General features: G+C 49.7%; 1 protein-coding gene across 2 annotated transcripts in view; it reads left to right on the top strand.

Moving 5' to 3' along the window:
• Positions 1-14,955, top strand: part of Slc12a7 (solute carrier family 12 member 7) — an 85,830-nt gene that overhangs the window by 55,193 nt on the left and 15,682 nt on the right. For both annotated transcript variants that reach the window (XM_052159851.1, XM_052159850.1), the window contains exons 4-17: positions 1,296-1,442; positions 2,735-2,789; positions 3,440-3,570; positions 4,915-5,156; positions 6,000-6,211; positions 7,181-7,348; positions 7,647-7,745; positions 8,762-8,819; positions 9,552-9,726; positions 10,639-10,757; positions 11,156-11,254; positions 11,812-11,931; positions 12,628-12,732; positions 13,193-13,361. In XM_052159851.1, coding sequence (XP_052015811.1) covers positions 1,296-1,442; positions 2,735-2,789; positions 3,440-3,570; positions 4,915-5,156; positions 6,000-6,211; positions 7,181-7,348; positions 7,647-7,745; positions 8,762-8,819; positions 9,552-9,726; positions 10,639-10,757; positions 11,156-11,254; positions 11,812-11,931; positions 12,628-12,732; positions 13,193-13,361 — 1,899 coding nt within the window. The remainder of the gene's footprint in view (positions 1-1,295; positions 1,443-2,734; positions 2,790-3,439; positions 3,571-4,914; positions 5,157-5,999; positions 6,212-7,180; positions 7,349-7,646; positions 7,746-8,761; positions 8,820-9,551; positions 9,727-10,638; positions 10,758-11,155; positions 11,255-11,811; positions 11,932-12,627; positions 12,733-13,192; positions 13,362-14,955) is intronic.

Raw genomic sequence — 14,955 nt, 5'->3', positions numbered from 1 at the left:
CAAATGCCCTCTTTTGTCCTCTATTGGTATTTGCACTCATGTGCATTATACCAATACACATATATGTATATATAACATAATAAAGATAAAAATAATTCTCATTCATGTGCATATACTAATATACATGTATGTATACATAACAGAATAAAGATAAAAATAATTCTCAAAAAGCCACAAAGGCCTTTCTTCATCTGCCAGCTTGCAGAATCCAAACCCATAAAGACTTTATTTTCTGACCCCAGAATGCAGTGTCCAGACCTCAAAGATGGGGCATGAGGTCAAGGCTCAGGCCTCCTTCTTGCTATATAAATATTTCTCCCTGCAGTGTGAACCCTGATGTTCACTGGCCTTGGGCTCAGGACTAAAGCCTCCAGGCTTTCAAACCCAGAGCTCTCCACACACTCTCCTTTTTCCCTGTGAAACCTTTGATGTTGAGTTGGTGGAACTTAAGCTGCTCTGCCCTGGGTGGACCACAGTGGCAGGGCCCTGTGCAGGCCTGAGCTGCCATCCTGTCATCTCAGGTTTAGGTGGTCAGTTTGTTCTCCTTGGACTCTGCCCTCTGGCCAGCTACATCCAACCAGTACCACTCCTCAGCTGCTGGGCTCTCCCTGTCTGGTCTCAGGTTGGATGACATCCTCAGCCAGGCCTCAGCATTGCTCTGAACCAGCCTTGTGGTCATCTTCACAGGGAATGTGCTCAAGCTAGTCCTCTACATTCATTCTGTGTTCACCTAAACTGAGATGAGCCTTCTCCTCTGTTGGGATCTGGCTCCTCAGCTCTTGTGTCCCTAGGTCTCTAGTCTGTTTCCTACCATATTACAATGAGACGTTTGAACTTTATAGGCAGCCTTACTGTTATCTAGCCCCTCTCTGGCCTCCTTCCTTTCATGCCTCAAAGCTTCCTGGCACCAAGGTCCAGGACCCTAGCAGTCTCACAGACATAACAAGGACCCCATCTTACTGTTCCAAATTTCCCATTCTGATTCTTCTCCCCAGTAGGAAAGCAGAGCCAGGTGGCTTATCCCTGTGTCTGCCTAGTATGGTTTTCTTCCCCTCCAGCACAATGCCCTAGATGCCTGGGATCTGCTCTAGAACCACAGAACCTCATTTTATTTGGGACATAGATTTTTGTCAGGAATCTTTGCTATCCTTGTAGCTTCATTGTATATAGCCACCATGTTCCTCCCCAGTTTCTATTTTCCTGTGACCTCCAAACCAAAGCATGTGGTAGGGTTCCAGGCTGAATTACTGGGTACAGGCTTTGAGCTTCTCTGGACATATGATACTCTGTTCCAGGCCCCACGCATGGGCACCTTCATCGGAGTCTACCTGCCGTGCCTTCAGAACATCTTGGGTGTTATCCTTTTCCTGCGGCTGACCTGGATTGTGGGGGCAGCTGGCGTTCTGGAGTCCTTCCTCATCGTGTCCATGTGCTGCACCTGTGTGAGTAGTCCTGGGAGCTCGGGAGCTGCTGCTGGGGCCCGGAGAGACTACTGTTGGGAAATCCAGGTCTGCTTTTTAGGTCCCTCTGTAGCATCCAGCTCCTATAGAGAACTCAGGAAAGACAGGCCGGCCCATCCAGCCTTGCAAAGGCCAGGTTTCCCACTAGTCTGATGACCTTATCTAGCAGTATTTATGTTGAGGATGACATTTCTACATCTGGAAACTTGAGGGGCTGAGGGCTGAGTCAGGGGCAGGTGCCTTTTTACTGGGTTATGATGAGACTCCCTCTAGTTTGGAAGGATCATGGATATTTTCAAGGTTTCTCTTATAGAGAAAGGGACATAGGTCTGTAACTTGTTCAAGTCCAGGCCTCCAGCATGTTTCCTTATTTCTAGTGACATTTTTGTTATGCTGGTTTACCTTATACTCACAGTCTCTTTGTTTACCAGCCGACTTTCTCTCTCTCCCCTTTCTCTGCTGAGGAAGAGTATACATTTGTTCTATTTACCCAAGTGTCACTGGGTCCTTTCTGTAGAGAATTCAGATAATATGGTTGGATGAGAGTCTCCTTGACTCCTACCCCAGGCTACCTGACCACGTGTTCCCTGATAGCCCACACCTGTGTGTCTGTCCCAGGCTATCCACTGTCCCTTGACTGGTCACTTCTTGTGACTGCTTGCTTACCTATCCCATGACTGGTCAGTCTGTGTTGTCATTCCAAGCCTTCAGCCCATGCTTCCCAACTGGTCAGTTCATGACCACACCCTAGGGCATTTGTCTGTCTTTTCAGACTGGTCATTCCATTTGGCCACCCCAGGCTGTCTTTGGCTACTCTGTGTGGGCACTTCAGGCTACCTACTTCATCTATCACCCAAATGCCATTCTTTGTAGTATTGGCATTCCTGGTACCTACAAATAAACTTTCCTGAGCAGAGGGTGCTTGCTGAAGGCAAGGTGGATACAAGGTGAGGTGCCCTATTCCCTGTTGGATGCACATCTAGATGAAGCGTCCTTCTTGTGCTTCAAAGATTGGTAGAAGTGTAATTGGGCCAGGCACCTAGATGAGGTTCTGCTTTCAGAGCTGTGGTGAGCAGGGTCTGAAGCCCATGTTTTCTGTTACCTTTGGGGATGGATTTGTGGGTTGGGTAGGAAATGGTTGGCAGGCAGGAGGTCTGTCTTTCTTTCCTGATCATTTAGTACCTCCTTTGAGGTCAAAAGCCTGCAACCTCAGACTGGGCATGTTGGAGCATCTTAGGGCACACGTTTTCTGAAAGAGCTGCCTCTCTTTGCAGACCATGCTGACAGCCATCTCCATGAGTGCCATCGCTACCAACGGTGTGGTCCCAGGTGAGGGTGCCAGCGCTTGTGGCCTTTGAATTGGTTGATTGATCTTTCCACAGTACAGGACAAGAGCTACATGTGTATGGATGCTATTCCTGCCCCAGGCTCATGTGGTGACAGTGACATTAACTTGTTTTCACCAGGGTGGCACTGGAGTATTGTGCTGCCCGTGGAGAGAAGAGAGAGGCTCTCTCCCCAGAGGCTTTGGTGTAGACACACCCTCACTGCTTGCCTGTCTGTTATTATGAGGACAGAAAACATATCCTTGAGTGGGACACAAGCCTGAGTAGAATGCAGGTCCTTCTGAAGTGATATACTCTTACATGCTAGCAGAGACACACCACCAAACACTACTGCCTGTCCTCTGCATAAAAGAGTTGGTAGGCCTGTGTCAGTGTCTCTCCTTTAACCATCTCAGGGCACAGCAGGTACAGATGAGGTACTGTACCTGCCTATATCAGACACGCTTGAGCTAACCTGTGTCTGTGAGCAGGGTAGATATGAATTCATAGCCCAAGGCTTTTTGGTGGTTCTGTTTTGAGGGCAGACTAAATTTGCTTGTCCCTTAATAGGGACATGTCTTTTTTCATGAGTGCTCAGTGTTCGTAGTGAATGGAACCTCCTAACCCATATTTTTCCTTGGGCTATCTTTACAGCGGGAGGCTCATACTACATGATCTCCCGTTCGCTGGGGCCTGAGTTTGGAGGGGCTGTTGGCCTCTGTTTCTACTTGGGTACAACGTTTGCAGGCGCCATGTACATCCTGGGTACCATCGAGATCTTCCTGGTGAGTCCATCTGTGGAAGTCTTCCTTGCCTAGGCACTTTGCCTTTGAGATCATTTGTATGTTACCTCTGACTGTCCTCTATCCTGCTCTGGACGTCTGGGTTCTCAAAGCTGCTGTCTGGGCTAAGGGTTTGGGTTCCTAATGGGTGAGACTTCATAGTCTATGCTGTCTCAGGAGACATGTGTAACTCCTTAAGCAGGATTCTAGCCCTCAAAGACAAACCAGTTCTGCTCATCACTGAGTTCTTATAGTATGCAACTCCCATTGTAGAAGGGCTTCCCTGCAACTTGATGTTGGGCTTGGGCTCAATGTCTAGTGGGCTTTGTAGCATAAGTTTCTGTTTACCATGGCTACTGTTTATCATGGCCAGGAAATGGTGGGGTCAGGAGCTTGAAACAGCTGATCATGTCAGCAGTCAGGAAGAATACAGATGAATCCTGGTGCTCAAATAGCCTTTTCCCCTTTATACAGTTCAAAATCTCAACTCAGAGAAATGGTACTACCCACCCTAAAAGTGGTGGGTCTTTCCATCTTTAATTAAGTCAAAATAATCCCTTACTCTTGTGAGCTAATCTGATCCCAGCTAATATTGTGAGCTAACCCCAGAGGCTAATCTAGTATGACACAGGTATTCCCAGAGGATTTCTCCTGGGTGAATCTAGATTCTGTCAATTGATAATAAATATTAATCATCACTATAACCATCTCCATGAAGTTGGCTCTTTTTTCTCTGCTACCCAAGCATCCCAGAGCCAGCAGGGAAGCCTTCCCATGCTTTCTAAGAAAGGTTTCATGGGGGAAAATGCATATACTAATTTGGGGAGTCTGGGCTAGAACCTAGGGTTCCTTGTCCCTCTATGGGCCCTGGACCACAGACTCTAGATTGTTATGCTCATTCCTAGGGTCTGGTTGGTCTCTAAGGAAGTCCCATACCTATAGTAGAGCGTCTTGAAGGACAACCTTGCTATTTGGTAGCTCTCTGGAGATTGTGCTCAGCAGTCAGCTGGCAGTAGAAAAGACAGAGGAGCTGTGCTGGGCTCTGCTGAGCTCTTGGCAGGAATCCTTGGCCCCTCACCCCAAGGGCTCTCCCCTGCCTATTAGTAACCTGACCAAGGTTATAATCTAGCTCTGGCAGTTCGAGGGAACTGGACAGGAATGACTGCAGGCCCAATGTCCTGGCTCCATCTTGGATGGTACACAAAATTCTGTCTCCATGCACCCAATGGCCTCAAGCCTGACAGGCCTTCTTTGCCAGTATCAGGAAGGGAAGGGAGCCCGTGTGAGGTCAAGGCTGAGTGAGTTCCTGGACAGGACCTTCTTCGCTGACCTGCCTTATTCCCACAGACCTACATCTCTCCAAGTGCAGCCATCTTCCAGGCAGAGACGGCAGATGGTGAGGCGGCCGCACTGCTGAACAACATGCGTGTGTATGGCAGCTGTGCGCTGGCGCTCATGGCCGTGGTGGTCTTCGTTGGTGTCAAATATGTCAACAAGCTGGCACTGGTCTTCTTAGCCTGTGTTGTGCTTTCTATCCTGGCCATCTATGCTGGTGTCATCAAGACAGCCTTTGCCCCACCTGACATCCCGTGAGTCTCAGGCCATCCTGGTGGTAGTGTGGGGTGGGGTGTAATCTAATGCTGGTTCACCTTGCCGTGTTGTTCCAGAGGCTGTGCCTGGTCTCCTGGTTCTCTCTTTTAGCTTTTCTAGGGAAGAACATTGAGGTATTCTTGATAATCATTCATTCCTGGTTTCCAGTGTGGCTTTAATGAACTTTGGAGTATGGGGACAAAGTCTGTCCCCAGAATATAATTTCAGGAAACAAGGCCAGATGTCCTGACCCTCCCCCAAAAGCATCATCAAGTGGGTATCAAGTTTTAAATGTCTGAGCCTATGGGAAACATTCTCATTCACACCACCACAGGCAGATGGCCGAGCTTTTCAGACCATTCTTATCCCATGAGACATGGCTTCTTCATCTTTATAGAAATCCTTCAAATGGGCTGCATCTTGTCTTCCTATGGGATTGAGGAGGTTAACCAAGATGGCTGGTGTCACAGTAAGTGAGTGACCATGGAACCAAGGTGCCATCTGGGCATGTTGAATGGGACTGACCAAAGCCATGGCCTTTGGTAGGGACTGTGGGTGCCAGGAACCACAGAGCTATAGTTTTACCAACTTTGTGGAGGATATGGCCACCTTCCAGAGCGAGTCGCCCTGGGCAGGAGGAGGACAGCCCTGACTTATGGAGGGCTTGTATGTGAGCTCGGTCTTCAAGTTGCTGGAGTATGACCTGATGCTTGCTCCTGACATGTGCGCCCTGCAGTCACATGAGTCAGGTTTATTAGAGTTGCTCAGGAGGCATTGAGCCCCCCAATGAGTATGCTGAGAGCAGCGTGGTGAAAACAAGCTCTGCCCTTTCTCTGCTCCAGGGTCTGCCTTCTAGGGAACCGCACGCTAGCAAATCGCAACTTTGATACCTGTGCAAAAATGCAGTTTGTCAGCAATGGTACAGTAACCACTGCACTTTGGCGCCTCTTCTGCAATGGCACCAGCTTGGGTTCCACCTGTGATGAGTACTTTGCACAGAACAACGTCACTGAGATCCAGGGCATCCCTGGTGTGGCCAGTGGTGTCTTCCTGGGTGAGTATTGGTGAGGACAGCTAGGGCTACTTCTCTGGGTTGTTTGATGCTACTCTTAAGGTCCTGGTTCCTCTTGCTTAGCCATATTCCTGAGGTCCCATCCAGCCAAACCCTAGGCTGGAATGGCCTTCATCTGCTGCAAATCAGCTGGGTACGGCCAGGCATTCAGTATTTGTTTGTTTGAGACAAACACTCACTTTGCTGGCCTGGAAATTGCTAGGTAGCCCTGATTGGTCCAGAACTCATCCATGTTGACACCTTCCACATACTGGGATAACAAATAGGGGCAACTTCATCTTAGAGAGAAGGACCCAGTCCTAGGGAGCCTGAACACTTGATCCTCATAGTCTATGCTATGTGAGGTTGGGATTCTGTATACCCCCCAGTGGTTTGGAGTTATGTCAGTGGGCAGCTGAGGACTGTGTCTGGGTGATGGGGGAGGAGCACATGGGTCCCATACTTTGAACCCGCTAGAGTCTTTGAGACAAGGTATCTGGAGAAAGTAACCCCTAAAGGGTCTTGAGAGGCAACAAGGGCATATGGATTGTTGGATGGAGGCCACCTATGGAGAGGTCCCTATAGAGGGGTGTCACAGTCAGTGTTAGGACTGCACTGTGCCAAGCTGGAGTCTAGTAGAGAGTGAAGGTGGCCACACTCCCTGGATCACTGGAGGAACCGATATGGTTACAGGCTTTGTGTTTTTCTGCCTTGTTGGTGGATGCCTAGCAGGGAGGGCCCCAAGACTATGGGCAGCTAGCTGTTTAGGAGCATGTGTGCAAGAATCCTCTAGTGCTGAAACCTTATGTTGAGTTTTGGGGAGAGTGGCTTCTTGCATGTGGTCTTCATAAGCTTGAGTGTCCCCAATTGGAATCAGAACCATGGAAGAACCACGGCTCTGTTGTGAGTGGTGATGCTGGGTGTGGTCAGTCCTTACCGAAGGCTGAGAAGTCCTGACTGTTCGTATTACAGATAACCTGTGGAGCACATATTCAGACAAGGGGGCATTTGTGGAAAAGAAAGGCGTGTCCTCAGTGCCTGTTCCCGAGGAGAACCGGCCTAGTGGATTGCCATATGTCCTCACTGACATCATGACCTACTTCACCATGCTAGTTGGCATCTACTTCCCCTCTGTAACTGGTAAGGCCCTCCAGGCTTCCCTCTCCCTCTGTCTTTTTGTCTGTTTCTCTGTGTGTTCTCCCACCATGACTCACTCTCTCTCTGACTGTCTTTTTCTTTGTTACTGTTTCTGTCTCTTGGTCTCTCTCGATTTTCTGGTCTCTGTGTGTATGTCTCTGTTTCTGTTTCTGTCTTTCAGTCCTCAGAGATCACCTTTCCAGCAAGCAGTGGTGGTATTGGTCTTATCTTCTCTGATGAATCTTTCTGTGGGCAGCATCCTCTAGGTTTTCTGTCACTGTCACCCCTGTCTACTCTCCAGGGATCATGGCAGGATCCAACCGCTCCGGGGACCTCAAAGATGCCCAGAAGTCCATCCCAACGGGGACTATTCTGGCCATCGTGACTACATCTTTCATTTGTATCCTTTCCTTAAAGGGGCCCTGTGCTAGAGTTGTTGAACTCTATCACTGCTGCCTTTGCTCTAGTCCCCTCAGTCACATCCGCATTGTGCCCGTCTTGTATAGCCTTAGGTGATGTGCCACATTAAAGCATGGCATCTGTATTCCTGTCTCTTATGATTGTATTTGACAGAATATCCCTTTAAAAAAAATCCAAGAGAGGACCAGGGGTTGTAGTTCAGTGGTAGAGTACTTATCTAACATGCACAAGGCCCTGGCTTCAAATCTCCAGTAATACCAAAGGAAAAAGAAATACAACACATCACTGGATTGGTGCACACTAAGGGTGCACAGCCTTGGTTGAGTGTAGAGTAGGATATGGCATGTCGTAATTAGGATTTTACTGCTGTGAACAGATACCATGACCAAGGCAAGTCTTATAAAGGATGATATTTAATTGGACTGGGTTACAGGTTCAAAGGTTCAGTCCCTCATAATCAAGGTGGGAGCAGGGTAGTATCTGGGCAAGCATGATTCAGACAGAGGTGAGAGTTGTACATTTTCATCTGAAGACTGCTAGTGGAAGACTGACTTCCAGGCAGCCAGGAGTAGGGTCTTAAAGCCCATGCCCACAGTGACACACCTGCTCCAACAAGGCCACACCTCCTAATAGTGCCACTCCCTGGACCAAGCACATACAAACCATCATGTGGCTTAAGTACAGACCACAGCTGCTTTTGTGAAACTGACGTTCCAGGAGTCCCTGTCCTCCCAGCAGGGTGGTTGGGTCACCAACCAAGCACCTTTTGAGTACCCTATGACTAGCACTCTATAGCTAGACAGATGTGAGGACAGTACCCAGAGGACTGTGGAGGTGTTGGGCACATCTGTGGGGTCAGGATATGGAGATGTCTTACCACTAGGTGACCTTGGCTACAGGGTTGCTCCAGGCCCATGGGATGGGACCCACTGGCCAGCATGCATCTACCTGGAGCTTGCCTCAAAACTGTCTGTCTGTTCCTTAACTTCACCACAGATCTTTCCTGCATAGTGCTGTTTGGGGCCTGCATCGAAGGTGTGGTCCTGCGAGATAAGTATGTTGGGTTTTTACTACATGAAACGACTGTAGTTGGTATTGTCTTTCCTGAGGGAGACTTCAGCTTTGAAATTAAATGACCTCTGGGCTTCACAGTTAAATGAGTTAAAAGAGTTAAATGCTCTTATCAGAGGGTCACACTGCCTTTTGCCTGACTAAAGCATTGACTAGCTTTGTGTCACCCCTTGGGCCTGGAGCCTGCTTAGGCAGACTCAGAGAAAAGTTGAGACCTGATGAAGCTGGGGATGACGAATGAGTTCAGGTGTGAGAATGGGAGAGATAGGATCCAGAGACCCCAGTCCTGCTGCTCAATTAGCACAGTCTTAAGTGTGGACTACCGTGGACCCTTCATTCTTACGGCACAGGCTTGTCAGAATCTCAGGGCTGCAAGGGTTCCTATAAACTGCATGGTAAGAAGTATACCCCAGACCTACAGACCTTTCTCTGCAGAAATGGCAGTGGCCAGCACCACCTTAGTAACAGCCAGGGCTTCCTGTGCCTGAGAGGATTCTAGGGGAACAGTTTCAAGCCACCTAAGCCCTTTCAGAGGGGGGAGGGGGTGGCTGTCAGGCTGGCTGGGTCCTATTGGGTTGGGCCTCTAAGATGGATGGACTCCTTACCTTCCTCTCCAGAAGCCTAGGGGTTCACAATCAAATAGGGGCAGATTTTTTTTCCTGCCTTCAGATCACTTTTTAGAAGCTCACTGACCACCTTCCCTACTCACCTATAGGTTTGGGGAGGCCCTGCAAGGGAACCTGGTCATTGGCATGCTGGCCTGGCCATCTCCCTGGGTCATTGTGATTGGCTCCTTCTTCTCCACCTGTGGTGCTGGCCTGCAGAGTCTGACTGGGGCACCCCGCCTGCTGCAGGCCATTGCGCGTGATGGCATCATCCCCTTCCTACAGGTGAGTCCTTCACTCAAGGTGCAGCAGATGATGCTGGCTGCCCTGCAAAGAGACTGCAATGTCAGGTCTAGGTGTGTAGGGGTCTCTAAGAGTCTGTCTTGCAGAGCTGGACCGATTGAATGAAGACAGGGGACATATGTCCTGCTTTTGGACTCTACACTGGTTATCTCACACTAGCTGCTGGACTGAGGGTGCAGACCCAGAGCAGAGGTTCAGTACTATAAAGGCCTTTTCCAGTGGGCCATGCTTGTCCCTTGACCTATTGAGGCATGCCAAGGATGTTCCCACTGGTGTTAACCATGGACTTGATATCCCTGGACCTGGCCTCTATAACTGCGACTGAGGTTCCTGTAGTGAACTTAGAGGTACAGGATACAATGAGAGCCCTGAGATGATGTCATCAAAGTGTCATAGCCCAATGGCTTAAACCAAAGGAAGTTGTTTCCCAAAAATTCTGGAGATTGGCCACACAAAAGAGATTTGAAGATAGAAAAAAGAAAAAAATTATGGAGGTTTAGGTGTGTCAGGAGTCTGTCTATGTGTGTGGTTTTGGGTTTTCTTTTTTTTTTTTTTTCTTTTCTTTTTTTTTTTTTGAGACAGGGTTTCTCTGTGTAGCTCTGGCTGTCCTGTCCTGGAACTCACTCTGTAGACCAGGCTGGCCTTGAACTCAGAAATCCACCTGCCTCTGCCTCCCAAGTTCTGGGATTACAGGTGTGCGCCACCACGCCCGGCTAGGTTTTCTTTTGGACTTGACTGCAAACAGCATGGCGACATGTGACTAAAGCTAGGCTTTGCTTGTATGCCTTGTAAGATGTTCTATTGATAAGATATTCCAATGACACTGCCCTGCAGACGTTCCATTCACACAGGCAGTCTCCTACCCAAGCCCACCTACCTGTTCCCATACTGCAGGTGTTTGGTCATGGAAAGGCCAACGGGGAGCCCACATGGGCCCTGCTGCTCACGGCCCTCATCTGCGAGACTGGTATCCTCATCGCCTCCCTGGATAGTGTGGCTCCCATCCTGTCTATGTGAGTAGCCTGCAAGGACACCAGGGTGGAGGGTATGAGGACTTGGTTGCTGATCCTTCCTATCTGAACATAGGGTAAGGAATAAAGATACATAGAGGGTAGGCACAGAAGGCCAGGTAGTTGTGCTGTGGGCACACAGCTATTGGGCCAGCTGAGGTGAGTGTGGTTGGACAGACAGCTGCTATGGTAGGTGCAATGGCTACTCCTGTGGTATATGCCTAGGGACAGTAGGCATGTGACTTGTTCATAGGGTCCCTCAGCTTGGCCTATAGAGGAGCTCCATTGTGTAAACAGGTTGGGTCTCCCTAAAAGGTAGTGTGCAGTATATGGTAGAACAGTGGCAGGATACTACTGTGCCATTGTGGGTGGTCAGCAGCCTCTCTGGTCCTTCGCTCCAGGTTCTTCCTCATGTGCTACATGTTTGTCAATCTGGCCTGTGCTGTACAGACTCTGCTGCGCACACCCAACTGGCGTCCACGCTTCAAGTTCTACCACTGGTAAGGCCTTCTGCGTGTACTCCCCGAGGGACCCACAAACCTGAGCACACAATCTGTTCTGGAGGTTGCCTGCTGCTGGGCTTAAAACTGTTTTGGTGGAAGGAGCCCCAGTGAAGTCCACGAGGCCATGGTCCTGTCCTGGCCTCTGACTCACAGTTGCATTCATAAGTACCCATGTGATTCGTATGCCAGCCTGGTCCTCTCCAGCCAGAAATGTTGGAGATCCCAGAGCTGCCAGTGTTCTTCAGGCCCCTTTCCAGCACAGTGCTGGCTGACTGGCTGGAGCCCATTCTGTGTTCTGCACATAGCCAGGTATCTTGTGCACCTCAGGAGGGAAACAGACAGTTGTACTGTCTCCGGGCTACAGCTCTGTGGGATCCCTGGGAGCCATTTCATATTTGGGGGATGACTGAGTGGTTGACCTGATTGCCAGGGGCCATAGGCTGATACTCTGTTCAAGGAAGAATTTTATAATAGGGGAAGTGCTGTTAGTGAAGCAGGCTTTCAGGTGCCGATTGGGGGCTGTACGGGCCTGCTCTGAGCTTCGTGTCTGTCAGGACCCTTTCCTTCCTTGGGATGAGTCTCTGCCTCGCGTTGATGTTCATCTGCTCCTGGTACTACGCCCTTTTCGCCATGCTCATCGCCGGCTGCATCTACAAGTACATCGAGTACCGCGGGTGAGTGGCAGCCCCTCAGAAAGCTGTGACTTCACCACACTCCTCATGCTTATATAGAACCAGAGCAGCTACTTGAGCTGCCCGGGGCATGAGTCTGGGTGCTGCTGTTGAGGTCTCACGGAGGTTAAACACGAGAGTCCTATGTGTCTTGTGTCATCCCTTACTCCCAGCCAGGCTGACTTACTCAGGTATATGCTGATTTCCTGCCCAGAAGTTACTGTGTAGAAGCTGGGCAGGGTTTTTGTTTTTTGTTTTTGTTAATTTCACGTGTGTTCTAATTTATGACCAGGAGTATCTCTGGCTTCCACTGTTGACAGTCTGTTTAAGGAATTTGGCCCTCTGTCAACTGTAGCGCTGGCAGGGCCCAGGAGCTACATTACATTTCAGAGTTCCATCCCCACAACATTACCTTTGCCCTTCCCTGACAGTTCTGTCCTCATTCTGGGCCTTGAGACCAATCTAGTTCAGGGATTCCAAGTCATGTCTCACCCTCATTCTTCTCTCTGTCCCTGGTGTCCCCAGTGAATGGTACCACACAGGAAGTCTTGCTGCTCGACCTTTTCATTTTACCCAGTAGCACTGCTTGTCCTGGGAAGCCCTTTCCTGTCCAGTTACACACATTGTGACTGTCCCAGCTAGGTAAACATTCTTAAAAGTGCTACTGTGACAAGGTGGCCTTCCTTTATACCCACACAGGGCTGAGAAGGAATGGGGGGATGGCATCAGGGGCCTGTCACTGAACGCTGCCCGCTATGCCCTGCTGCGTGTGGAACATGGGCCCCCACATACCAAGAACTGGAGGTGAGTGTGCCCCACAGCCACAGCCCCAAGATAGCAGAATGGAGTGGAGACCCTTATCCTGCCAACTGGGTAGTGCTATCTCAGAAGTTTTTGCTTTTGGCCTGCTGGGAAGAGATCTGACCAGGCCATCATTGCCAAAGATTGGGAGAATAGCCAGAGATGGGTCCTGGATATCCAACAAGTCACCAGCAGTGTGGATTGGAGGCATGATCCTCTAAGGGAGTTTCCTCTGTCCTAAAGCCAAGCAAAGCAACCTTAGCTGGGCCACCTGAAGCCTCAGACACAAGGTCCCACCAGCCCCACCCGTCCTTCCCATCCCTCTTGTCCCACCAGCTCCACCTGGATCCTGGGCTGTCTACTTGTTTTCTTATCTCTATCCCATCTGGCTTAACAAGCATGGGAGCCCTGGCTGTGTGTCGCCATTGTAACTCCTGTCCCTGTCTTTTCTATCCTACGGCAGGCCCCAGGTGTTGGTGATGCTGAACCTGGACTCTGAGCAGTGTGTAAAGCACCCCCGCCTGCTGTCCTTCACCTCTCAGCTGAAGGCTGGCAAGGGCCTGACCATCGTGGGATCTGTGCTGGAGGGCACTTATTTAGACAAACACGTGGAGGCCCAGCGGGCTGAAGAGGTAGGCAGGTGGAGTGACAGGTGAATGAGGTCCAGGTTGCAACCACCTAAGAAGGGCTGAGCTATGTCCTGCATCTCGAGGCTTTATGGGCACGATTTGTACATGTGCTGCTGCTGGTGTCTGTCACGGTGGCTACTGAGTCTGAAAGGATCAGAAGTAAGACTTGAAGAGATGAGGTGTGTGGTCTCCTGAGACAGAGGGGCAGTGATAGCTACCCTGGGACAGAAGCTCTGAGGGCCTCTGTGCCTAGCCTTGGCACTTCATTCCTGGTGTCTGTTATAGCTCCCTGTGCACCTCAGCTCCTTCTAGTAGGTAGTGACTGTGGGTCATGAGCCTGTGAGCTGCCAGATGTCCTGATCCTTTGGATAAGGGGTGAGTAACCAGAACCAGCTCCTACAGCTTACTGGAGCCATCTCTGATGCCTGCTGCCCATAATTCGTTGGTCCTGTAACTCCTGGGCTTCTTCTACACAGGCTTTTTATTTCGCTGTGTTCAGTTGTGATAGGAAAACTCCAGCCTAAGCAGATACAGAGCAAGTAGTGTCATCAGTCCCTCATGTCCACCTCCAGCCTCTGCTGTCCTCACAAGGCCAGGCAGGGTCCTGTCACCTCCAGCGTTTGGCTGCCCAGGTTGTCAGAAACCTTTTTACTCCTCTCGCTCCATTTGTTTGTGGACCTTATCTAAGGTTCCATCATGGCTACTGTGTCTTGGTGTCACCCTCTTCTCTGAGGGGAGGGGGTTGATCAGCAAGCTTTTTTCTTATGGCTATCCTTATCTGGCCTTGCTTGCTGTCTGTGTGTCTGTAAGCTGCAGCCCAGTTTCTGAGTCCAGTCCATGCTGGATGTACTGTGGAGTGGACTCGAGTGGATTCTGAGGAGTGACTGTGGGCATTGATGGTAATGACTATAGATAATTCTGGTCTGGAGTGACAGTCCTGTGGCATTTTCAGTGATGGCATCACTTGCCCGGCCAGCCTGTTAGGCCACTTTGAGATTCAAGTTCAAAGAGGACAAAAGAAGCAATGGATCATTTTCTAGCCCCTCCAAAAAGACTAGCAGTTGTCCCTTAGCATGTGGAGTCTCTGATCTGAACACTGATGCTGCTGACTGCAAACCCATGAATTTTAGCATCATAGCTCTAGTCCTTAAGGACGGGTGGTTTTCTGCTTGTCCTTTGGTGTCTGACCTGTAGCTGGTCTGAGGGGCATTTTGTTATGGGAGAGAGGGTGGCTCTATCTTGGAGGTGCTCATTTTGTTTTTTTTTAAGATGTATTTATTTTATTATATGTAAGTACACTGTAGCTGTCTTCAGACACCCCAGAAGAGGGTGTCAGATTTTGTTAGGGATGGTTGTGAACCACCATGTGGTTGCTAGGATTTGACCTTGGGATTTGGTTTTTTCGAGACAGGGTTTCTCTGTATAGCCCTGGCTGTCCTGGAGCACACTCTGTAGACCAGGCTGGCCTCGAACTCAGAAATCCACCTGCTTCTGCCTCCCAGAGTTCTGGGATTACAGGCATGTGCCACCACTGCCCAGCTCCTTGGACAGATTCTAAGCATGTACATGGACTCTTATCTCATGCCGCTGGCAGAAC

The sequence above is a fragment of the Apodemus sylvaticus genome, chromosome 16 (assembly GCF_947179515.1).
Source record: "Apodemus sylvaticus chromosome 16, mApoSyl1.1, whole genome shotgun sequence".
NCBI classification, from domain to species: Eukaryota; Metazoa; Chordata; class Mammalia; order Rodentia; family Muridae; genus Apodemus; species Apodemus sylvaticus.
This window is presented reverse-complemented; position numbering and strand designations above follow the sequence as displayed.